General features: G+C 39.1%; 1 protein-coding gene across 3 annotated transcripts in view; it reads right to left on the bottom strand.

Annotated features, from left to right (window-relative positions):
- The window catches only part of LOC142099475 (putative endonuclease 4), a 47,249-nt gene extending 22,996 nt beyond the window's left edge, over window positions 1-24,253 (bottom strand). For 2 of the 3 annotated variants that reach the window (XR_012678551.1, XM_075182944.1), the window contains exons 1-9: window positions 24,023-24,096; window positions 20,712-20,806; window positions 19,243-19,374; window positions 13,029-13,196; window positions 12,736-12,945; window positions 12,485-12,667; window positions 10,305-10,436; window positions 10,103-10,207; window positions 3,043-3,172 (exon numbers count right to left, since the gene is read on the bottom strand). Coding sequence is in view for 2 of the 3 variants with exons in the window: in XM_075182944.1 (XP_075039045.1) it covers window positions 3,043-3,172; window positions 10,103-10,207; window positions 10,305-10,436; window positions 12,485-12,667; window positions 12,736-12,945; window positions 13,029-13,196; window positions 19,243-19,374; window positions 20,712-20,806; window positions 24,023-24,024 (1,157 nt within the window). In the remaining variant the exon portion in view is untranslated. Of the gene's footprint in view, window positions 1-3,042; window positions 3,173-10,102; window positions 10,208-10,304; window positions 10,437-12,484; window positions 12,668-12,735; window positions 12,946-13,028; window positions 13,197-19,242; window positions 19,375-20,711; window positions 20,807-24,022; window positions 24,097-24,119 lie in introns of those variants that run through there. The other variant, XM_075182945.1, reaches the window with a different exon arrangement.
- Between the last annotated feature and the right edge of the window lie 1,763 nt (window positions 24,254-26,016).

Below are 26,016 nucleotides of genomic sequence, written 5' to 3'. Positions count from 1 at the left end.
CAGTAGTTTAGCTTCCTGCTGAGACTAGAAATCAGACCTGGAGCTGGAATTATAGGATGTATCTATATATACACACACATACCAGTCCACAGCTTCACCCAGATCCACTCTAATGTTTACAAAGATTTTTTTCCTTTCATATGTCAAAAGTATGGAAACTGTTTACTAAACAAAAAAGGGTTTATAGTTTGTCAGAAATGTAGATAATTTTATCTGTATGAAATGAGACACAGCACATTTTCTTACACCTCAAGGCATATCTAGATATACATACACTGTTACGCACCAAGGACCTGATTAATCTTCGGAATAAGTCCTGTTGCGTGCCATATCTTGCGTGAAATTGTTCTGAGACTGACTTTATGGCAGTGAACGCAACTGCATGCAATTAATGTCCAAATGCAACAGACATTTCTGATTGCCTACAACTAAAGGGCGGAATGGGTGTGTGATGTAGGCAATGGACAAGCACATGCACATACATCCTATTCAAGCTCTACGCATCTCTTAGGTACGTGTTTTTTCGTTGTATCAAGTGCTGACTGATAGTGATGACTGATAGGTATGCATGCCAGAAAATTTGTTTGCAAGTAAGAGAAACTATAAAAATGCATTTTATGTACAGTATATGTTAAGAGCATCCTTTATGTATTTCATGCAAAAATTACAAAAAAATATATATATTTTTTACATTATTATAGTATTAATAACTGTAAAATATTATTTTTAGTACATGCGTTCTGATGGGATTTCAAATTTCACATATATGCATATCCCACTGTGTTTTGCCTGTATACCAGAGCATACCCATATTTAAATGAAAATGTTTGAGACCACTTGCACGAACATACGCCTGTATTCATGTACAAGTTATGTCCGATTTTTTAAAACCGCAAGTTGCGTTCACAGATGAATCAGGCCCCAAATGTCTAGTGAGCACGCTTCCATGAACATAACAATGAAGGAATGCACATGCACTGTTTATTGACCACCTTAGCTTGATATCTTAAACATCCTGTAACTTCTTAGTATTTTTGAGGACAACTGGAGGAACCATTCTAGAGCGATGGAATATTAAGTATAGGTAACGTATTGGGGCTAGGTGGGGATTTAAAGTATTTTTATTAATTGTCAGTTTTATATCCTAACCAATAAAGCCAAGTGGCATCTGTGTATCTATCAGAAACGGAGGACATTATATCCATCATAACTATATAAAATACAATTATTTTGAACCACACTAGAATGACTGGAGGAATGTTGGCTTTTCACCTGCGAGGAGTGATTACCTTGGTTGCATTCATCAGGGGTTTTAGTAACGACTTTTTGAATTTGGAGATCGGTGAATTCATTAAAGGAGCCAAAATTCCAGGATAACTGGGACTGGTTCCTCCAAGAAGTGCTTAATTTCTCAGCAGAATCCTTTTAGTTTGGAGCAGCTACACCAGAAATGGATTGGGATTCCAGGGGCTTGATTACATCTACAGCATTGGTCTGAAAGAATACTTGGGCATCTGTACCATCTGAAGACAACCTTGAATTGTGTTTCTATCACTACTTGAGTTTACATGGGAAAATGTAATAACCATTGCTTCTTGTTTAAACTTACAGACAAACAGTTCCTGGCAGTGTTCTGAAAATCTTTGAAAAATATATTAGGGATGTGTATTGGAAGTGTTTGTAGCAGACAGACTGTTTTAGGTTGCATTTTGATTGTATTTTTTTTTTTTATTATTATCGTTGTATGGTGCCATTTAATCATATTGTGCAGCACTGTATGGAGAATTTGAATCATTGAAATCATTTCCTGCTCCACTGGAGTTTACAAACTACATTCTCTACCATCCATAAAACACACACATACACTAGGGTCCATTTTGTCAGAAACCAATTAACCTACCAATATAATTTTGGACTGTGGGAGGAAACCAGAGCACCCCGAAGGAAATCCGCACACAAGCAAATTAATAATATACAAATTCCACACAGATAGTGCCCTGGTTGAAGTTGAACCCGTGACTCCAATGCTGTGAGGCAGCAATGTTAACTGTGTTGGATAACTTAGAGCCACGACGAAAACAACAACAAGAGTTTCCCCGACGTGAAAACTTTGAAGCTGCCATTCACCACAAACTGGGAAGACCGAATGTATGAAAAAATAGACCTGCAACAATCCAGACGAATAATCATGCCGGCACCCGAAAACGACGTCAGTTTGAAGGCCGATACTATTATTCCTGCTCTTAAGGGGGCAATGTGAGGAGGCGTCGGCTGTTCAATTTAGAAGCCTTGCTAAAAATCACTGAACAGCCAGCGCCTCCTCGCATTACCCCCTTAAGAGCATTAATAATAGTATCGCCCTTCAAACTGACGTCATTTTCAGGTGCCGAAATGATCATTCGTCTGGATTGTTGCAGGTCTCTTTTTTTATACATTTGGTCTTCCCAGTCTGCCATGAATGACAGCTTCGTAGTTTTCATGTTGGGGAAACACTTGTCATCGTTTTCGTCGTCACGTTAAAGACTACCACCAATGCTAACCACAGCACCAGTGTACTGCTCCGTTTCCCTTGCTCCCCTATCCATGAAAGTGTAAGCGTTTGTCGTTTTTGAAAATTGAATTCAATAGTAAGTAAGGTTGGGAAATTTAAGTTATAAAGATTTGTTTTACTATTAGTTAAAACAACTCCAAGATAGCAAATTTGAAAAGGTTACCATTTAAAATTAAATGCTGACTAGAGTGCTTTTGCAATTTCTGTCAATCTTTTTAATAAGATGGCCTTCACAAAGTTAATTTTAAAATCTAGCTTTTCATTTGGCCGAGCATTATGATAAATGTACTTTTACTAACCTACCAAAACATAACGTAGTAAACAACCTGTTTTAGTGCCGGTGCAGTTTCAAGTAGATTACGGAATTGCCCAAAACAAAGATCAGCTTTCACAAATTGCATTCTACTTGGAGATTTCAATTAGTCAATGCTTCAGTTTAAAAATGTAAGCAGGATAATGAATTGTTACTGTTTAACAAATAATAAACTAACCTGTAAGGGGTCTCAAGTATCATGGGAATTTCATTAAACCGTGGCTCATTCATCACCTGTCTGAATCCCTCCACTCCAATGTGACCTCTGCCAATATTTTCATGGCGGTCAAGTCGACAGCCGACTTTACCTGTGATTACATAATAGGACTTAGAGGAAAACAGGGGAAAAAGTCTTTTTTACATAACACTCCTTCTGTTGTCAAATAATGATCCACTAATTCTTCTCTTAGCTGTTCCTCCTTTAACTTTCAAAATTTCTCATTGGTTGCATCCCATTTACAGAATTCACTATCTCCAACTCTCCACCCTCCAGAAATCTTAAAAATATCTCAATATAAAGCCTATTCCCTTCCATCCTGAATGCCACCTAACTCCAATTTGATTAAAAAGTTCTCCACTATATCATCTTATTCTAGCTACACTTCCCTTCAGTATCAGCATAACTTATTTTACTAAAACAAACCTAATCAATACTTATACTGTAATACAGTCCAGCTCTGATCGCTGGACTGTGTTACAGTACAGAGCACCGATTGCTCTGTATAGATCCAGTGTCTTGGATATAAGGTCAGTGTCCTTCCCAGCACCTATTTCCCGGGTGCTCCACCCAGCTGTTTTTACTTGCCACCCAGCTCCTGGAACCCAACAGAGTCCTATTCTAATAGAATAAACCATTGTTTCTCCTATTAGAACAGACACTATGTGAGCACTGTAACTAGCAGTTTTATGTTAGACCATTGACCACCAATCTGACCAGTCCTGGCAGGTGTGGTCAATAACCTCCAACATTTTTCAATATCACTGCAAAGTATTACACTGCCCCCACTCGGCTGCTTCTTAATGCCACCCGACTGGCAAAATTTTATGGGGCGAACACTGAAGGTTTTACAAATACATTATTTGAATGTCAGCTATAATGGATTATAATGTGTTATACTATGGTAACAAGTTCTAATTGGTTGTAAAATAAGTTTCTATGGGAATTCGTAAGGGACAGGTAATATTAAAGAAAAAAATATCTTGACATTATTGTCTCAGCGTGTGTCTAGCTTTAGCTCTCATTTATACCCATTACTGGAATCCATGCAGCTGTGAGACAAAGTCCTGCCAGATAAAGATCTCACTTCTCACGTAAAGCGGCAATAGTAATCGGAGCGTACGGGACCAATGGTGAAGATTTTAAGGAGACGATTCTCCAGTGAAAAAGACACAGATAGGAGTTTGAATAGGAGGCAGTCTCACATCCGGATACAACACACAAAACCCCGCTGACGCGTTTCGTGCAAGGCACTTTCTCAAACCTTTGAGAAAACGTGTACTATTGTCTATAGAATATATATTTTTTACACTGTTGTGTTATATGATATATGCCAATTCTTTGCTGATAAGCTTACATAAATATTTATTTTGTACCATTGTTGAGTGCCTCTTTTTATACCTCAGGAGAACCCCCGTGAGATTAGGTTTTATATTATATTTCATGCCTATTTTCTATATTTAGATTAACAGCAGCGCAACCCATATTCTGTGTTTTTTGTGTTAATTTTGTTATAACCATGCCCTTGCAGGAACCCTGAATTGGTAAAATTGGAGCCTCATTCAGATGTGAAAGAGTGGGAATAAGGATAATAGGACAGCTATATTTAGGGTGTGTTTTCAAGCCTTTAGAGCAACTGACAAAAGTATTCCATATCCATAATTACTACTTTTATAGATACCTTGAACTTCATCCTCCTAATCAGGCATGATTTTAAGAGGGCTCCTCATCGATTTCATGGAGCATGTATGTTAAAAAGCAGATAGGGGACTTAAATGCACTACTCACACTTCATAAGGTAATGGACCAATCTCAACACTACCATCAAGCATGGGTTACAAAAATTTGCTCAATGGATGGTTATGTTGGAAAAATGCATGAGCTGTCCATCTTAGGGTGTCCCCTCACCTCAGTGATTGACAGACTTACACAATTTGATATAGTCCATAGGACCTACATGAAATACTTGAGACTCAGAAGTCATACTACGTCATCAGAATGCTGTGCCATAAATGTCATAATCCAGTGGTGACCTTCTACCATATACTTGCATCCCTCTTTCCGAAAGACCACTTTCGCAGATATAGGAGGCCAGGCCTGCGCACCGCACCCCGATAAGTCTGCCAGGCGTAACAGTATCCCCCCTTTTAAGGGTGGGCACTGAACACTGTAAAAAGGGTCTGCAGAAAAATTTAAGATTGACTTTCATAAGAAGTGGAAGAGCATGAATATCAGAAGAGTTAACCCAAGATCGTTCTTTAGCGCTAAAGCCCTTCCAATCCACCAAGTACTGAATTTTTCCTCAAGAACGAATAGAATCAAGGATCTGTTTGACTTCGAAATCGTCCCCTTACTGAGTGCTGATTATAGATCGATGAGAAGAAAAACAATTGAGTGGCTTCCATAAAGAGATATGAAAGGTTCTGGAGATGAGACATGAAGGTGGTAACTTCAACTTGAATCCCACTGGGTTGATCACTTGAAGAATTTTGAAGGGTCCATTGTACTTAAGTGCAAACATCATACATGGAACTTTTAAACGTATGTTTCTAGTTTTGTTTCACTTTTTAAGTGCTGGAACTGCAAGTTCTTTTTTGGAGTTGACCGCAGCAACTTCTGTAGAAGGTAAGAAGATTTTGGAACTAATGGATGAAGTTCATACACAGTGAAGAAGGGAGTAGAAGTGGAAGACTCATAAAAAAGGTTGTTATGTGCAAATTATTCCCATGGGAGTAAATCCGTTCAGTTCTCTCGATTAGAAGAAGTGTAAATTCTAATAAAAGATTCCAGGTGGTAAATTTATCAAACTGTGGGTTTTCAAAAGTGGAGATGTTGCCTGTAGCAACCAATCAGATTCTAGCTGTCATTTTGAAGAATGTACGAAATAAATGATCACTAGAACCTGATTGGTTGCTATAGGCAACATCTCCACTTGTTCAAATTTGCAGCTTGATAAATTTACCCCCAAGTCTTGATTTAATCTCTCGGTTTGATCATTAGATAAGGAATGGTAGGCAGAAGAAAATTTATACGGATATCAAGATATTTACAAAGTAATCTCAAAAATTTAGAAATAAATTGAACTCCACATTCCGAAACAATCTCCTGAGGACACCGATGTAGACAGAAAATTTATCTGAGAAAAATTTCAGCAAGAGTTGAGGCAGAAGATAAACCAGTTAGTGATATGATATGGGCCATTATAGAGAAACAATCCAAACATACCTAGACTGTGTTACATGTTTTACTCAGAGGCAGATCAGTGATGAAACAGAATTTGAGGGCAGATAAGAACCTCTTGGTCCATCTGGTCTGCACAGTTGTTTTATTAACCTATGGTACCTTAAATCCTATTTGATCATTTATTCTTTATAAAGCTATCCTTATGTCTATCTCAAGCATGTTTAAACTGCTCTACTGTATTAACCTCTACCACCTCTGATGGGAGGCTATTCCACACCCTTTCTGTGAAGTAGTTTTTCCTCAAATTTCCCCTGCTCCTACTTCCCTCCAGTTTCAGTGCATGTCCTTGTGTTCTAGTACTTCTCTTCCTTTGATGAATGTTTCCCTTCTGTATCCTGTTAAAACCCTTGATATATTTGAAAGTTTCTATCATGTACCCCCTATACCTTCTCTGCTCCAAACTATACATATTAAGATCTTTGAGTCTTTCTTGTTAAGTTTTGTGCTGTAGTCCATGCACCATTTTAGCTGCCTTTCTTTGTACAGTCTCTAATGTATTTATATCCTTCTGGAAATATGGCCTCCAGAATGGAACACAGTATTCTAGATGAGGCCGTACCAATGACCTATACAGTGGCATTATTGCAGCTTTCTTTCTGCTACTGATTCCCCTCCCTATGCAACCAAGCATCTGACTTGCCTTCCTCATTGCTTTGTTACATTGCTTAACTGCTTTTAAGCCACCTGAAATAGTGACTCCTAGATCCCTTTCCTCTTCAGTTGTTTCTATTGTAGTGCTATTAATACTGTATTTAGCCTTTGGGTTTTTTTAGACCCAAGTGCATGATTTTGCATTTTTTTGGCATTAAACTGTAGTTGCCACTCTCTTCACCATTCCTCTAGTCTACCGAAATCATCAATCATTTGTTTTACCCCTCCTGGTGTGTCTACCCTGTTGCATATCTTTGCGTCATCCGCAAAAAAGGCATACTTTCCCTTCAATACCATTTGGAATGTCACCAATAAAGATATTAAAAAGCACTGGTCCAAGTAAATATCCCTGGGTACTCCACTGGAAACCTTTCCCTCCTGTCAGTGCACTCCATTTACTATAACACTCTGTTTTCTATCCTGCAACCAAGATCTTATCCATTCAACCATCTTAGAATCAAATCCCAAGCTTTCAAGTTTATTTAACAGTCTGTGTTGTGGGACAGTGTCAAAAGCCTTACTGAAATCTAGATAAGCTATATCTACGACCCCCCCTTCATCTATTACTTTAGTCACCCAGTTAAAAATGTCAATAAGATTTGTTTGACATGATCTCTCGCCAGTAAATCCATGCTGTTTGGGATCCTGTAAATTACTGGATTTGAGATATTCTACAACTCATTCTTTTAAGAGTGTTTTCATCAATTTTCCTACTACTGATGTAAGGCTCACTGGTCTGCAGTTGCTTGCCTCTTCCTTGCTTCCACTTTTGTGCAGTGTGACTACATTTACTTTTTTTCAGTCCTCTGGAATTACTCCTGTAGCTAGTGACTGATTGAATAATTCTGTTAATGCTGTTACCAGCACCCCTTAAGCTCTTTTAGTATTCTTGGATGTATCCCATCTGGCCCCATTGATTTATCTAATTTTCAGTTTTGAGATGAATTGCCTCACATCCCAACAGAGGGTTGGCCACTAGTAATGTGTTATACATGGAATCAATATGTTTTAACTTATGATATTATGTGTGTAATAAATTCTGTTATTTTAAACTTGTAACTTTGATTCACATACATTTTTTAGAGCTTACACTAAGCACTGTAGAAATTGGGCTTAGCTCTAATGTGGACAGGACAAGCATCAGGAGAAGAGCAGGCAGCCCTGTCTGGTGGCACTCTGAAAAGACACTTTATCAGGTAGGATACCATTGATTAGGACTTTAGCTGAGGGACCAAAATGCCATTCAGGAAGTCGCCAGTGATACAGAAATACCAGAGATTAAGCTTCAGCAAACTCTAGAGATTCTGTTAAGCGTTTTATCAGCATTGTACGAGAGACTAATAGTGGGATATCTCCTGGAGTTTACGATATGGATGAGATCTGTGGCTCGCCTTGTGTTGTTCTTCGCCTGAAGCACCGGGATGAAGCACACTATGTTCAGAGTGTATCAGGGAGGGGATTAATTGGTTCAATCTATTAGCCTGGATTCTGCTCTAGATTTGTATATCGTTAGTAAGAAGGGAGATGGACCTATGACTGAACAACTGTGTGGATTTTCACCCTCCTTATGCATCACCACTATCTAGGCCTCTAATATCTTGTGTGAAACAGGCACAGTTCAGGTGTGCCTGTTTCAAACACCTTTTTGCTTTTACTTTGTTATGAATTACTTTGCCATCCTGACCATAAAAAGCAAAGTTGCACACGCTTTTCTTGTGACCCTAATGCTAAAGTAACAGAGACCAGCTCCCTAGACACCGGCCACAGTCTGGCATCAGTCACACTATATAAAAGAAGGAGACAGTTTACCCTCCTCCCACAGCCCTAACTTGATGGACAGATGACACTTCCACCTTGCCTTTAAAAAGAAGTCCTCTGCAAGTGCACTGTTAGTTTGCAGCACACCGTGTCAGCTAGCTGTGGAAAGAGACTCTTTATTATTTTGTCACACATATGTCCTCCACATATGCTTAGGTGCACTACTGTACAAATGTTTAACTCTGCTTGCAGCCTCTCTCTGCAGATTGCCAGCTAAATACTAAACTCCTCTTTTAGAAACCTGTGGCAAACCACTCTCTTAGTCACACTCGAAGTGCAATTTTCTCGAATATGCGTCAGTAAACCTGTCTGGAACAGGAGATTTGCCATTTTTTGATCTTTTAAAGCAGCCTCTATCGAAATCTCCTTGCTCAAACACTCTGAGCAATTTGGGTAGCTGGGCTTCAGCAATGAATGTGTTGATGATATCAGTGGATTGGCTGGAAGAGGTGGAATGGCAGGTACATAGATTATATAGGTTATTGTGAAATTCAAATGGGGAGCTTGTGGGTTTGTATGGAACTGGTTTCGGGCGTTTTTAATGATTATATTATATTGTTGTGGGACCTTGCCGATCTCCGTCTTGATACCAAAACTCTGCCTTGCCCCCCTTGTCATAAAAAGCTTTGTTTAACCACTTAAGATGCTTACAATGCAGGTGTTTGCAGAATATTAAACTGTCAAACACTTTGTAAACTGCTTCACAAAACCTATTTCTACAAATTTCTCAAAATATGACCAAAACTAGACACTGAAAACTATAAAAACTCCTTGGCAATGCAAGCCTTTTCAAACTGCTGAACTATGCAAGATTTTACAAAGCTTTCAATGTGGCTACAATACAACCTGCTCAAAGGTATGTACATAATATAATATGATAAAAGGGTTGCATTAAATTGTCTGTAGAAAAATGTGATTGCTCAGGATCTGTTTTTAGAAAGTTACCAAATCCAATACAAATGCCGAATACAGTAGAAAATCCCAAGCCCTATCACTGCATTGCCCCCTGCTGGTGACATTGATAAGCACACCCGGCCAGGATGAGTCAGGTACACCTGGTTCTGTGATAATTTACTGTGTTCTTCTATTATTCCAGAGAAAATAGAGAACATTTCTTTAAAATATAACAACACAATGAATAGAAATGCAGTGTTCAGAACATCCAGAACCTAGCTATAGTATAACAAATGTGGATTGAGCAAACAAACATCTATTACCTACAACTTTTTAATTAGCAAAGTAATAAATATAGCAGATCTCAATTTAACAAATGCAAATATACATACAAATGGTAAATACAGAGACTAACCTTTGGAATCATTCAGGTGAACAGCTTTGAGGTATGAAAGCCCAACAACCTTATTGAACTCATCTAACATATTCTGGAGGCCTGTGTCTTCTGACAAGTTGTGACCTGAAGCAATAAGGTCAGGGGAAAGGCAATGCCACATGTCACAATCTGTGCTCCAATTATACGAAAGGAGAGAATATTAATAATACATGGAACTCACCAGCAGCAAAAGCGTGACATGTGTCAAGGCACACACCAATACGAGACTTATCCGAAATGTGGTCTATAATGCCACGCAGCTCTTCAAAGCGACCTCCAACTGTACTACCTTGGCAACTCATATTCTCCAACACTGCGGGAATGACAGAGTAATAAATAGGTTGCTGATCAAGAAGCTGGAGTAAGGGACAGGTTGATAAAAGGGAGTTCAGGATTTGAGAGATAGCTGGAAAACCTGCAGAAAGCTGCAGGAGAGGCAAATAGGGTAACATAATATACAGATCCGCACAAACACAGGGGGAAGAGACACACAATACTTCTCATACTCGATGACAGTGATACACAGAAACATATTCATGTATCACCCCTTATATTCCTCTTTACAATACATTTATGACCCACTCTAATTTTATTTTTTGTTTTAATTTCATGCCTCACATTGCTTTTTTTATTTTTTTTATTTATTGGGCTTGTGACTGAGGAAGATGTAAGCATCCAAAGGGCACATTTCCAAAGGCCAACCACAAGTATAGTGAATCAAGTAATCATAATGTAAGATTATAGCCAAAACCAGTTGCTTAAACAGTGCAAACAAAATACAGAATAAGATGCCCAGGAAACAATTCTCTGCATACACAGAATGGAGCCCCAACAGCACAAAGAGCCTGAGTCATCTCATTGCGTGCTGTGTCACATGTTACATTGCTCTGCTCATGCTCAGAAACTGACTTTACGGCAATGAAAGCAATTACATGCAATTCAAATCTGAATGCAAATGATATTCACTCCTGCCTACGACTTGGAAGTTCGGAACGGAGAAGGAAAGGGACCGATGAACGTAGGCAATGTACAGTAAGGGCGTGCCAGTTGCAACTCTGAGCATCTTGGGTTTTTGTTTGTTTGTTTTTTTTAAAACACATTTTTATTAATAAGTATAGTATTATGAATTGGTCATTTCTTTTATAAAAATGTTTTGCGTGCGTTCCGATAGGACTTTACATCTCACATATGCAGGTGTGTATCCTGCAGTGTGTTCTGTCTGTCTACATACGACAAGTAATGTTTAATCAGAGCATACTTATACCCAAATTCAAATGAAAAATGTATCTTGGGGTTTCACATCTTTATAGACTAACTCATAGCTAATTTTCAACAGCTAAATGTTTATATTAACATTAAGTTTGATTTTCTCCTTCTGTTGTTTTATTGACATGTTTTGAGTCTGATGTCTCAACTTTTTCACTACCCACTGTTTGAAACTCATGTTTTTGCAAAAATAAAGACTTTAAAAAAAAAGAAAAATGTATCTTGGGATCGACACTTGGATTTGAATCTAGACGCACATACACTCACGTTCCGTGCTCATTTTAAAAACGCAAATTGCGTGCAGGACGCGTTCGAAGTTTAATCAGGCCCTAAATGACTGGCTGACATCATGTCACTCATTTATGTTTATCCTGCAGGATCCCCAAACTGAGCGCTGCCTGCCCCGGTGATTTAAATAAAAGCACCCCTTTCCTTACTACCTGACAACGGTGATTCCACACAAGGTAAGAAGTGGCAGAATGCATGGGTGTAGGAGAAACAGAGGTGTTCTTTGGTCAGTGCCTGAGGGGAGGAGCTCCTAAGGCACCCAGTACCCTTTCACCCACCCTAGTGGAAGGCCACGTCTGATTGGCAGCTCTGATATAAATGAATCCTATTTGAATTGATGGTTAAGCTTCAACCATAAATCAGTGAAAGCAGCTGTGATGGAACCTACTACGGGCAAATAAAAAAAAAATGTGTACAAACTGTAATTAAACAAAAAACAATAGAGGAGTGAGAATAGAAGAGTATAGCGGTTTACTGAGAATAATAGGGATAAGCATCAAACAACTAGTAGCATAGAAGGTATTATTGAGAAAGATAGGCAAGAGGATCAAATAATTAATGTAACATGAAGGGTTTACTGCAAAAAACTAAGACAGATGAGTGACAGAAGAGAGTGTTAATGAAAAATAGAGGATGAGGGCAGAAGAGACTGACAGCACAGAGAGGTTTACTGAGGACAGCAAAGGAGTGACAGCCTGGAAAAAGGTACATTATTATTAGATAGAAATAAAGGATAGTAAATGGTAAAAACGATGAGGACACATTGCTACATGTGAGCTAATCATTGCTCGCAAACCACTTGCTTACCCACTGTGACATCGGGAACTTGTAAGTGGGCATAATTGATGCCATCAGCAATGAGCTCCAGACACTTTTTGACTGGCATTGCACCCACATGGGATCCAGGGTGGATGTTATATAAGGTAAGGCCGAGCTGATGGCAGCGGTTTAATTCTCTCACTAGCATAACACGACTCTTCTCAAACACATCTGCAAGAAAGGAAAAATGAAGCATGCCAAGAAAACTAAACAGTGAGCCCTGGATAACTCAGGTATACCTGGCTTGGGCGAGCCCAAATTCATGAGATATGGGCTATGCGGCAATATGTAGCGGGACTCAAACCCCAACTCGCTACATGTTTTTCTGAACTTCTCAGCAGCCTCTTCTTCTAGGGTTTTACTGTTCCATGTTCTCTGTGACCCCAAAAACAGACCAAATGCCCTTGCTCCAATACGCTTGGCTTCTACTGCAGCTTTCCACAGTCCTCCTGCACCCCCAAAAAGAGCATTCAGTAAATATGATGCAATTCTGACCTTTCCATCATGAGTTGAACACACCAATTTCACATACCTTGAATGGATACATGCGCTCCTACATATTTGTGGGAGCTCATCCAAAGGTGGAGATGTTTAGGTATTGTATCAAATGCTTCCACCTCTTCCTCAGCTTCCTTGATGTTTTCATCGTCTGGTTTCCTCAACTCTCTTTTCTTTCTCTTTGTTTGGCTTCTAACCTTGCCTAATATGAAGGAAGAAAAATGTGTGTTCATAAGACCTTTACAAGGGATTCCAGTGGTCAAAGTGAACCGGTATACAGCGGTAGGTCAAAGCGGCATAAGAAAGATCACAGCAGCAGCACATTTCACTATGTATGAAAAAGCAGCAAACCTGAAGATTTAGCTAATATTATTAATAATAATAATAATAATAATAATAATAATAATAATAATAATAATAATAATATGTATATATTTAAATGAAAAGGCTACCAGTAGTTTACTTACATACACTGGTGAATGGAAAATCTACAAGTTATTTTCACAGGCATGCTGCATGTTAAAATATAAACGATCTCCGTTAAGATTTAAACCTCTTAATTCTACTATGGATATCAGGCTTTGGAAAGCTGCGTCTATCTAGGTGTTGTGAAACTACAAGCCTCAGAATACTTTGCCAATAGATAGCCAGCCGATAGGTGGCAGGGCATTCTGGGACTTGTAGTTTTGTAATACCTGGAAAGCCACAGGCGGACTGGCCTGCACTATATATTAATAATAGTTAATGAGTAATAACAAGATTTACTGGTTATATGACTATTAAAATGTAAGAATTAATATGACATTTTATATTGTAATTGGAGACTAGTTTGGATCTTCATAGGATTGTACTCTAATTATGCTCTTTAGGATATATTTTATGTTACATAAATGAGATAATTATATGACTGCTAGAGAATCTACTCTATGGAGGCTCTTAAGGGCAACAGAATTCTTGTTAAGATTTAAGATGACAAACACCACTGACTATTTTTTGATAAATAATATTCAGGGACCATTCTGTAAAAACATTAACAATAAAATGAACACCCTTTAAAGTGTTAAATACATTTACAGTACCACACTTGTCTATACTATTTGGCTTTTTACCCTTTTCATCCCATACTATTTTTATTTAATATTAATGCAGATTTAGAATTGTAAAGTGTCAGACTGTTTGGTGCTGCAGTATCCTAGAACTCTTTATGAATTATAAAGAAATTTTATGCACCAACTTTAGATTCATTAGTACAGAAGTAGTCTCTTCTTAGGGGACTTTTTTAAAAAAATAATAAAAAAAAAATGTCCTATATTGTATTCTCATAACAAATTGGATATAATCCTTTTTTTATTTGAACCCCAATAACAGGAGTGCCCCAGGAAAGGACAATCCCTTTTTCTTTTCTATTTGTGCATGTAATGCTTGATATTATCGAGGCAGGTAAACATTTTACCTAGTAATAGAGCAAGATCCCTGTTACATGTGTGTGTCTGTATATGTCTATATGTCCCATTGTGTGTGCGAGACATGGGAGAGGTGGGGGACACAGAGTGGATCATTTTCAGTCACTATATCTATGTATTCTACTATAGTATAAATAGTTTTAAAATGCATGTAAAAATTAGGGATAAATGAATTTAAACCTATTAGATTACCTATAGCTTCAGGGGCTAGGTGCCCATTCAGTTACATTTTCATACTGCCACTTCTAAATTTCCACTTTGACCACTGGCTGATTCATAAAAAATGAAAACTTAAGTTTATAACTTTCAATAAACAAATATTTTTTAATTAAGAAATGCATATTGGCAGTTGTGTAATTCATGTTCTGCGTGAGAGCCAGCCAACTTCCTCGCCTCCAGAAATTACAGCAGGTTAATTGCATATAAAATTACTTGTCAGGTCAGAGAGATATCTCTCACTCTATGTGGATTCTCTGCGTACTACCGGGGTTAAGAGAAATATTTATGTTGTATTTATTGGTACTGACTGGAGCACAATTTCAAACACTTGCTGCAGTAGATCTACTTTCTTGGGTTTGTGACTTGCTTGAAGGAAGCAGCGACTCTCCTGTGTGTGATGTTTCTTCAGTGTATCCGACCCGGTGTTGCACCGATTCTTCTTTGTGTGCTGTACCACTTCAGCTAATTAAATCCTGCTTTGCCTCTCTGTACTACACTACCGCTTCAGAGTCCGATCTCCCTGCTCTAGACTTGGGGCTAGATTTACTAAGCTGCGGGTTTGAAAAAGTGGAGATGTTGCCTATAGCAACCAATCAGATTCTAGCTTTCATTTTATTAGTACCTTCTACAAAATGACAGCTAGACTCTGATTGGTTGCTATAGGCAACATGCCCACTTTTTCAAACCCGCAGCTTAGTAAATCTAGCCCTAAGTGTCTGTACAAGGTACCAGTAGACCTTCGGTTTGTTCTCATCTATAGACCAACCACAAATGAGTGCATGACTGTTGATGAATACATCCTAGTATTCACACACTCTTTGGACTAAAACAAACCTAAGAAACTGGAAGCTAATTTAGATAGGTTGGGTACAAAATCCAAACAGAAGAAATACAGACACTAAAATACTGACAGGATAAATGCCAACAATTCCATTTGACCTACACTAAGAAAATGCCAACAGTGTGATTGTCGACATTAAATAAGCAATGCATGTGGGTCACTATAGCAGGGAACCTGCAGTGTGATATCCCTGACATAATGACACTCAGACCCAGACTGGTCAACACAAAAAAATGTGGGCCCCCTCTCTAATGGTACCCAGCCCCATGCCGAAAGTACAAGGGCTCTTCCCACACCTCTGGGCACGGGTGTGGGGTAATAAAAGTGTTATATGTGAATGTGAGAAAGACACTATTTTGAGTTGGTACAATACAGGACCGTGCACGCCCAGGTTGCCATTAACAATCTGGGCATGCTGGTGCTTGTACTAGTACAAGCAACAGCATACCCATGGCAACAAGGACATTGTGGCACCTGGGGAACCACAAGCGCCAGCACGTCCTGGCACCCAGGGCCCGCTGCAACCTGTAGTGCACCAACCCAAAAGTTAGTAATATGATAATAGAATCTCAATAAAAGGATTTGTTGAAAACAAAAAACAAAAAGTGTAATCAACAAAAGGCTATTTCCATAAATTTACATTGAAAATATAGTATGTGGGAAGGTGTATAAGAGAATTGTTTTTCTTCTGTCATTACATCTACTCTACACGTTATTCAGTTACATTCTCATTCCTCCACAAAACCTATAATTACAAGTTTGCTAAACATGTCTCACCTTTCTTTTGATGTAACCACTGGCCGGGAGGGGCAGACAATAAAGTGGAAGGAGGAGGCAGATGAAACAAGGCAGAACACCAAAGGACTGTGCGTGATGGTAACCAGTGGCAGACCAGATACATAGACATCACTAAATCATCAGCTGCTAAACTTGGGGTGAGTGAAAGTGAGGCCTCCATACGCCCTTGGTTGCACTATCAATGCCATTGGACAGTGAACTTGCAGCTCCACATATAAGCCATCAATACCGACTTTCTGTGGTTGAAATAGCAGCTGCAAAGTGATCCAACAGGGCTAAAGTGAATCTGGAACACGATGGAACATCATTTAGCACGTAGGAACTGTGTCCTGTCACATCCCATCTGCTGTTAACTATTGGCTCACTACTGCCGAGTGAGGAGCTGATGTGTACATGCACATTATAGCATTTAGTGTACAGCTACGGTATCTATCCACTAAATGGGCACAGGGGATCCACATATCAACTTCCCTATCACCCAAAATGTTTGTTTTTTAATGCAGTTGATCAAATGAATTACAACAAGGGGGAGGTGCAATAAAAAAATAAAAAATACTATTAAGTGATAACAGACAATATTGTGTCAAAATGTGTTATTTGGGTTGAAATGTCCTTTAATATAATTCCATATTTGGTTTAGACATTTTTGGGGGACATGTATGAGCGGAAGAACAAAGCAGCCACAGTAAACACTAACAAAAATCTTGTAAGGAGAAAATAAAAACACTTACTACACAACAACAGCATTAAAAAGGTGCAAACGCGTCCCCTCACTCCATTTGAGAACCTATGCAAACTCCACCCCATGTCTAAAGGTATGATATCACAGCTTTATAGTATCTTTCTTGACTCCACTCTTCACCCTCAGCTCCCCCATGAGGTTGAATGGGAGAGAGATCTCAGCCCTCCGCCGGATGAGGAGGCCTGGGAGGACATGAGACTGGGGATAGCCAAAAGCTCTATATCGACCAGACTAAAAGAAACATCCTATAAAATTTACTATCGCTGGTACTATACCCCCACCCGACTTTATACAATGTTCCCCTCCTCGTCGCCTGACTGCTGGCGGGGTTGTGGCCACAGGGGTTCTATGATACATATCTGGTGGACTTGTCCAATTATCGCTCCCTTCTGGGATGCGATCCATGGCTTTATCAATACCTTATTTGAGACTCCTGTTGCGAAGGACCCTTGGATCTTTCTCCTTCGTTACCCTCCCCCGGATCTTGATAAAGTCTCCAAAAAATTGACAGCACACATCCTCACAGCCGCCAAATCTCTTATTGCCCTCAACTGGAAGCGCAGTTCTTCTCCATCTTTTCTGGCCCTTAAAAAACAAATTTGGCATGTGGCAGCAATGGAAGAGATTACCTACCACTTACACGACAGAGGTTACGCTGTCAACCAAGTTTGGGCTCCATGGCAAATGGCGGTGAGCGCGTTTCCCTCTGACACTTAATATCCTCGCGGTGGCCCATGTGTGGCGACTGGGACCCTGCTCCTGCTCTACCAGCCTGTGACCGTCTAACACATTCTCACTGTCTTCTTTCTGACCACACTCTTGACTAGCTTTTGTGGTCTCCCTTCCTCCCTCCCCCTTCTTATCCCCCATCTTACACTCTCCCCCCCCCCCCCCCCCCCCTCAAACTATTTTTATATTGTCCGCTCTATGTAAGGTAAAGCAAGAAATAACATAAAAAACTGGTCAGTTTACATCTTAAGTTCCCTGTGGATGTCGTTCCTGGATTTCATTACAATGTAAATGTCTTTCTATGTACACACTGTAGCTTTCAGATCTCGTATCTTGTATGCCTTGTATTGCTTGACCATTCAAAATAAAGACTAAAAAAAAAAAAGAAGGTGCAAACAAAAAATATAAGGAATAAAATATTTCTCTCCCAGACATCTCCCTTCTACTGCACTGCTGAGAAATAAAATACAGACTCCTCCATCAGTGTATCTCCCCATTCCGCAATCCAGTAAAGTCCACTGGTACCGAGAAAAGGTATTTGAATAACTGGTATGTAAACAGGCTTGTTCTTAACAACCTAACTTCATGGCATGCCAGAGGAATCACAATCCAAACACGTACTAGTAGGTTAATTGGCTGCTAACAAATTGACCCTAGTCTGTGTGCACGTGCATTAGGAAACTTAGACTGTAAGCCCCAATGGGGCAGGGACTAATGTGAGCGAGTTCTCTGTACAGCGCTGCTGAATTAGTGGCGCTATATAAATAAATAGTGATGATGATCATGATAATCTGCCTGACCCAAATCTACTTTCTTTTGCACAGATCCAAGCACAATTTTCAGAACCCAAACCAAGATTTTTTTTTTTATAAATACAGGCACTGGCTACAAAATCTCTCCCTCTTCAATAACACCCTAAATATACCTACCACACTTTTATTAACAAAAATCACATAAAAAAAAAATCACATCACAAAATTCTAAGGGTACATATTGTCAGAAATTTCCAATACTTCTCTAGATGATTAACCACTCTGAGATGCTGTGTAAACTTGTAAATAAAGAATAAGCCCTGAACAGGCACCACCTAAATAAGTTCTGATGACACAAGTGGAACAATGAGGGAAACAGAATATACAGTATATGTTCTAGAGCTGTCTGGTCCTACAGTCAATGTGGAGAGAAACATTCACTTTAATTAGGAGGGTAACAGGGAGTGACCCTGTGTCAGTCCCGCAGATCATATTTCTCCATCATCACCTCCCCACAAACACTAATACCTGCTTGGATGGATTGTATGTTTCTGTACGCCTCCATATATATTCTTTTTGTACTCCATCTAGTTTGATTATTTGATTATTACTGTGTTTGTTCCCAATTGTACAGCGCTACGGAATGTGCTGGTGCTACACAAATAAATGTTGATAATGATGATGAACATTGTCTTCAGACTCACATTTGTCAGGTTTTAGATTTGTAGATATGTCCTCAGTGTTCTGCTCTTCAGATTGCTCTGCAGTTGCTTCTTTCTTTATTCTCTGCCTCTTGTAAGATCCTGATTTGGGGACAACATCTGATGTAGGATTTTCTAGTGATGAAGTAGAAACATATATAAAATACATGCACAATGTTAAATTGATCAAACACCAATAAATATCTCATCTCCCTCACCAACACCCAGCAGCTTATTCAGCAATGTAACAAATTCCTGCTGGTGTAGAAACCCACACTAGTGTGGAGGTGAAGGTTAGGCTACATACAGACTGGCTCTGCCATCTCCAGGGCCCTGGGAAAGAATGCAGCAATCATGGTTTATATGTGTACATAGTGTTTTCTAAAGAAAACCCCTGATATACACTTTCTGAGAATCTTTCTTTTGATATCCATTCAAGTGAGTAAAGGGGCATTTTAGGAGCAGGAAGTATCTAAAGCACTGTAACAAAAATGTCTGTCTGGATGTTACCTTATAGTATCCAGTGTTCTCCTCAACAAATGTTGTCAGCCGGGTGTCACTAAGTAGTAGCCGGGTGAGGGCAGTGTCATAAATCGCAATAATAATAAAGAAAAAAAATGTTGGGGGTTATTGCCCCCACTTATGTCACTTATAAAGGCTCTTGCGTTTATTGCCCCCACTTATAAAGGCTCTTGCGTTTATTGCCCCCACTTATAAAGGCTCTTGCGTTTATTGCCCCCACTTATAAAGACTCTTGCAGTTATTGTCTGATTGCTGGCTGGTCTGGACACACTTTTTTTTTTTTTTTAAATTAACTCATTTTTTCCATGCCTGGCACCTGAACCTCTGGCTGCCTGGACTGGTCAGACTGCTCACACAGTGCTTATTATAACAGGATAAACAATGGTTTCTTTTATTATACCAGGACTCCAAGAGCCGGATGACAAGTAAGAACACCCGTGTGAGCACCCGGGAAATAGGTCCTGTAGAGAACACTGGTACCTTTAATACGATTAAAATGTGAAATCCAGATTATTTCTTCACATATGCCCAACATACAGCATTATAACACTCAACCTTCACAGCCAGTTAGGCAGAATATGTAAAATATTGTAATATTACCTATGATCAAAGTTGAAATGTGAACAGCCAACAAGTTCATTACGTAATGTACTTAACAAAGGCAAAACACAGAAAAATGAAACATATCAGGGAGTTAGCCCAAACTGAGAGGTCAGGAAATTCCATCACATCATAGTAACAACACTGTATTATTATTATCTTTTATTTATTCCATCCATTATACAAAAATATAAATAAAAACAGGGCGCATATAAAGACAACAAACAGTAAACGTATATGAAATCAGATGTAGTGTATCCCAACTTAAAAGTTCCACCTACTCAGTTACTATCTATTTATAACAGCTATTTAATTATTTTTATTCAATAATATTATGTTACATCTCTCACCTTTTTTTTCCTTTCTTATTTTTACTGTATCACATCCTGGGACTTTTTTCTTGTGCTTTTTAGCAGGAGTGGAACCTTCTCCGTGCCCATCCATCCTAAAAAAAAATTAAAAAAAAGAGACAATCTGAGTCAGTGTTGGAAAGAAGAAATTGGTTTTATAAAAATTGACTCTTAATGGGTACCTATCAAAAAACGAATAATTAACTTAATATGGCAAAAAAAAAAATTTTTTCATTTTGTCATTATTAGATATCACTATTGCAGAATACATGTAAATCAGATTTAGCTATAAATGTAACATCAGACACAGCATACTTGGCTTTGGAATTAGATTTTATAAAATGCCACAAACATTAGACACTTATATACCAAATACGACCTGACAACTGAACATGAACAATATACCACGCTGTTACACTTTCTTCTGATATAGAATACTACCCACTGTGACCTGATCAATGGACATGGTCATACAAATGGAAAATTGATGTTAGATTTACTGTAATTGTCTTTTCCTGCACTGTTGACATAGCAGTGGGACTTTCTGTCCTGCAGGTGGACAATAAATTGCTGGGCAGTGCATAAAGGAACCTCCTGCATTCACTTTACCAGTAGGTTTATTCCAGCTAATAAGAATGGTGGGCTTGCCCGACTGCTATGTCTACAGCCAATGAATACAAATTTACAAATCTGACAAATATTTTCCATTTTCTGACATGGCAGTGGGACAACGAAGGGTAATACCCTAGCAGTTAATAGTTAGGGAGGGATGCAATGATATTTATTTAGAAACACAAACTGCAGACAAGACTTTCACTGTGAATCGGATAGAGAAGAACATCTAACTTGCGATGTGTAGCTAATGTATTAATAGAAGTCCAAACTGTTGTTCTGCACAGTTCTTTAAATGAGGCTCTCACAGCAGATGACCACAAGGTCTTGACTATTTATCGAGATTTTATCATCAATGGTTCAGGCACTGCTTTTTGGAGGCTACAACATCTTAATGCAGGTAGAAATCTAATGGGCAACTGTTCTAGGATAGGACAGCAGCGTTCAAAAAAATAATCCAAACAAAGTATAGTGAGTCAGATTGACTTATGTTCTCTTTTCTTTTTAAGAACATTTATAAAGTTCTTATGAAGCTGGCCTTATGCTATACTTACCGCTCACAATTCTTATGGTTAGTGAGGAAAGCTGGCAAGACAATGTTGAGTACCTATTCAAAGTTCAGAAGACAGTCCAGAGCTATTTTAATGTTACTTGATAGGGATTCCTAAGTTTGGGCAAGAATGTAGAGCCCTTGTTGTCTGAGATGACTTCGTACTATTACAAAAACATTGGTGAAGATGCTTGGGGAGGTTGCCAGTCCAGACAAGAGGACATTGTCCTGTCCAGTGCTTGGAACCTGAGAAATCTACTGTGCTCTTGAAATAGGAGTATGGGGAGATTGGCTCGCCAAGATATATCTCAGAAATGCCTATCACACTAATCCAGTGCTTGACTTACCAGACATTTTATTTTGAAGGAGCTTGTTATCTGAAATTTCAGGAAATGAAGACCTAGTATAGCTCAAAAATCTCCTGATGTTTTCCATATTAGGAACAGGGGAACGAATACATGTATTATTTCTTCTTCTCCGATACTTACTCTGAAACCTGTTGGACCACATTTCCTTAATAAGTTTTAATAAAGTTTTTCAGGGCTTTTTATACACTTCTGGAGAGGTACTTGAAGTGGACTAATCCACCCCACCCCCATCCCTTTGAAAATAATTTATTTGCTGTCTTCCAGGTTTTGCAATAATATGGCTAGCCTGGTCTATTTGTCTCTCTCATCCTTAGAAATAGACCTTTAGCTGGAACCCTGTCTCCTTCTTCTGTGGTTTAGGATAGAAATGTAGTTTCCTGGCAATCAATTAAGGACCAAACAAGAAACAAATGTTATGCTTTGAGAGTGTCACCTGCTGCTATCACAACCAAACTGCCATTCTTGAAGCTAGATTAGAAAAAGACCCATACTCTTGTAGAATCAATGGGTGCCTCAGAAATAAAAGCAATAGCAATACATGTCTACCAAGGGAAATAATTGACAGTTTATCTGGGGACCCTCTGAACAGAACTTCATCTTTAGGTTTAATCCAGAACATCATAGCTCTGGATAGTCATGTAGAAGCTAAAGCTGCCTTTGAGACAATAGGTGCTCTTTTTACAATTGTTTCTTGGCATCTAACCAGAAAATAATTTTATTACACTCTGTACAGGAATAGAAAAACTGCAAGTCCCCAACATGACCACTGGACATAACAATTCATAAATTCTACTACATTGAATGCCAAAGATGGGTAACCAGTTATACTTAAAGACCGTATGTGCAATCCTCCAACCTTCAAAATGGCACACATTACCCTTAATTCAAATAAAAAACTGCCCCAAAACTACCTCAGCATCCCCACATGCTGCAAAATACCACCATGCCACTCAGACCACTACTTGCCATAAAATTATCTCACATGCCTTCAGGCCTTCCACAAGCTGTTAGATCTAACATGTACGCCAAAACTCCCCCCACCAACCTTCACTCATTGGCTAATCTAGTTAACCTAATAACAGCATAAAAATTACTTTCCTTTAGTCCGCAGAGGAAGGAGGGAGACCACGTGGTACAGAATACACTGCACTCCCTCTTACTGGATGTGTAGCGTGACCTCCCTGTGTTGTACAGAGGAGATCTCTAATGCAGATGCTGGTTCCCCTTGTTCATTCTTGTTCTCTGCCATATAACAAAGCAGAGAATAAGTCAGACCAGAGGCATAAAGCTGGGTGCTGCAGATGAAAGCTTTACACTTGACCAACATGTCCACCAGGCATAATACAATTATATTATACTATACAGGCATGAGACTCCTGAGAAGCAGACATGACAATTAACACAATAATATTGGAATTTACAAAGTGACTTTTAGTAGCTTTAAATTATTGGAGGAACATTTCAGAAAATTGTTCTACAGGTAACAGTGTAGAAAAGGTGTTGTTGCCCATAGCCACCAATCAGATGTTTGTCAAATTGTATAACTTATACTGGAGAAATAAAAAAAAACAGGATTGATTGCTATGGGTAAAGTCTCAATTGGTATAGGTACACGTGGCACAGTTTTCATAAATGTCTATCATTCTCAATAATATACAGGATAACTGATGCTGAGAGGATGTAACAACTAGAAGTCTGGAAGCAAATACACATGGCACACATGAACAATCTATGCAACAACTACAGAAATATTTTTAAAAATAGAAATGTGAACATATTACATGTCTTTGTCTTCAGCAGAAAAGGAGTTAATAATCAGCCAGGCTGCACCAAGCCCTCATCGCGTATAATCTACAATATTAAGTAGCTATTACCTACCTGCACCACACTGCAAACTAAACCATTAAGTAGAGAACAAATAGAGTTTTACTACTTTACGTCTGCACTGTAGCCGCCATTTTAGTGTGGCTTTTTTTTTAAATTACATTTCAAAATGAATCGGTGTCTCCGAAAAAAATGGCCACCTAAAGAAACCTCCGTACACTAAATAGAATTTGGGAAGCTGCAGGTTTGTTTTTAAAGCTGTGTCGGCAGTGTTATCATCGTGTGGCCTGAGCGGTCAAAGCGGCATAATAACTTATGAAAGTGAACTAGAGGTGGCCCCCTGTTGGAAAGAAGGACTTGAACATATTCTGGGAGTTACATATTAAAGTAATGTGTTACTAATTACGACGTCTGCACCACTAATGAAAAATATATTGTTTTTCTATGTACTAATGAAGGATGCATGTTGTTTTATTCTGAAAGTTAAACAAACGCTTCATGTAAGTGGTTTTAGTTCGTCCCCTGTTGCTATACTGACAAAGTGTATGATTAAGGCTTATAAATAGCTGCTGCTACCCAATATCTGATTTATTGTGCAGCTGGTGCCCTCTTGTGGGGAAATGTGTTCATTGCTTCATATATTGTAATTAGTGATGGATAGTGCATGATTATCAGCTCAAAATGAACTAATCTTCAAAGTGAACAAACTCATGTAGTTCACACCTCTGGCAAAGATTAGTTCATCAGGAAAAATAAAACAAGTGGGAAGAGTTAGACAGAGATAAAGCGCAGCAGCTCCAACAGTCTCACTCACACTGGCTCTTTAGTTTCTAATGCTGTAAAAGGAAAGTAGAAATCACAACACAGTTCATGAAATACAAACCTAATTTAAGAAAAAAAATCTGAAATTGCACTGACTAGCCAAAATAAGAGCTAGAGTAAGAATGTTGTGGGCAGCATGGTGGTTTAGTGATTAGCACTTCTGCCTCACAGGCAGGGCCGGATTAAGGGAATGGAGGCCCCTGGGCTAAGGCGCCTCCATTCCTTAGTATGGAGGCCCCAGTAGGGTCCTCAGTATGGCGATTACAGCACGCCGCGGAAGGACAACAATGACCGGCTCTGCAGTATTGATTGGGCCGGGGGCGCCCCCACTCCGATCAATAAAGCTGCTGAGCTCTGTGAAGGGCCTCCTGGATGCCCGAGGCCCCTGGGCTTTAGCCCAGTTAGACCTCGGGATAATCCGGTCCTGCTCACAGCACTGGGGTCAGGAGATTCCTGACCATGGCCTTATCTGTGTGGAGTTTGTATGTTCTCCCTGTATTTGCATGGTTTTTCTCCGAGTGCTCCGGTTTCCTACCACACTCCAAAAGCAAACTGGTAGCTTAATTGGCTGCTATTAAATTGACCTCTCTCTGTATGAATGTATGTTAGGGAATTTAGACTGTAAGCTCCCATGGAGTAGGGACTGATATGAGTGAGTTCTCTGTGCAGCGCTGCGGAATTGGTGGCACTATGTAAATAGCTGCTGCTGATATATAAAGCTGTGGGAAACCAGAATAGGTAGTTTGTTGGGTTTTGTATTGTCCTACACAGATATAAAATGTTTGAGCTCATTGTTTCTTATACCGGAATATGGCATTATGTTTGTGTAATCAAAATATGTGATTTACATTTGAATATTTGTTATTTCACTTTAATTTCTGCATGTAACTGATGTCAAGTTCCGCAAAAAGATGACGGCTGCAGGCTTCATCATTGCTGGGAATGACCACCCAATTTGTCCAGTGATGCTTGGCGATGCCCGACTGGCATCAGCAATGGCAGAGGATATGTTGGAGAGGGGTATGTACTATTGGATGGGGTGGCATACATTGAGAGTCTAGGCAGATGCTGCCTCTTAAGTTTTTATGCTGTTGTGGGTGGGCAATTGCTGGTATCTATTTTGCAATCC

The sequence above is a fragment of the Mixophyes fleayi genome, chromosome 8, assembly GCF_038048845.1.
Source record: "Mixophyes fleayi isolate aMixFle1 chromosome 8, aMixFle1.hap1, whole genome shotgun sequence".
Taxonomy (NCBI): Eukaryota; Metazoa; Chordata; class Amphibia; order Anura; family Limnodynastidae; genus Mixophyes; species Mixophyes fleayi.
This window is presented reverse-complemented; position numbering and strand designations above follow the sequence as displayed.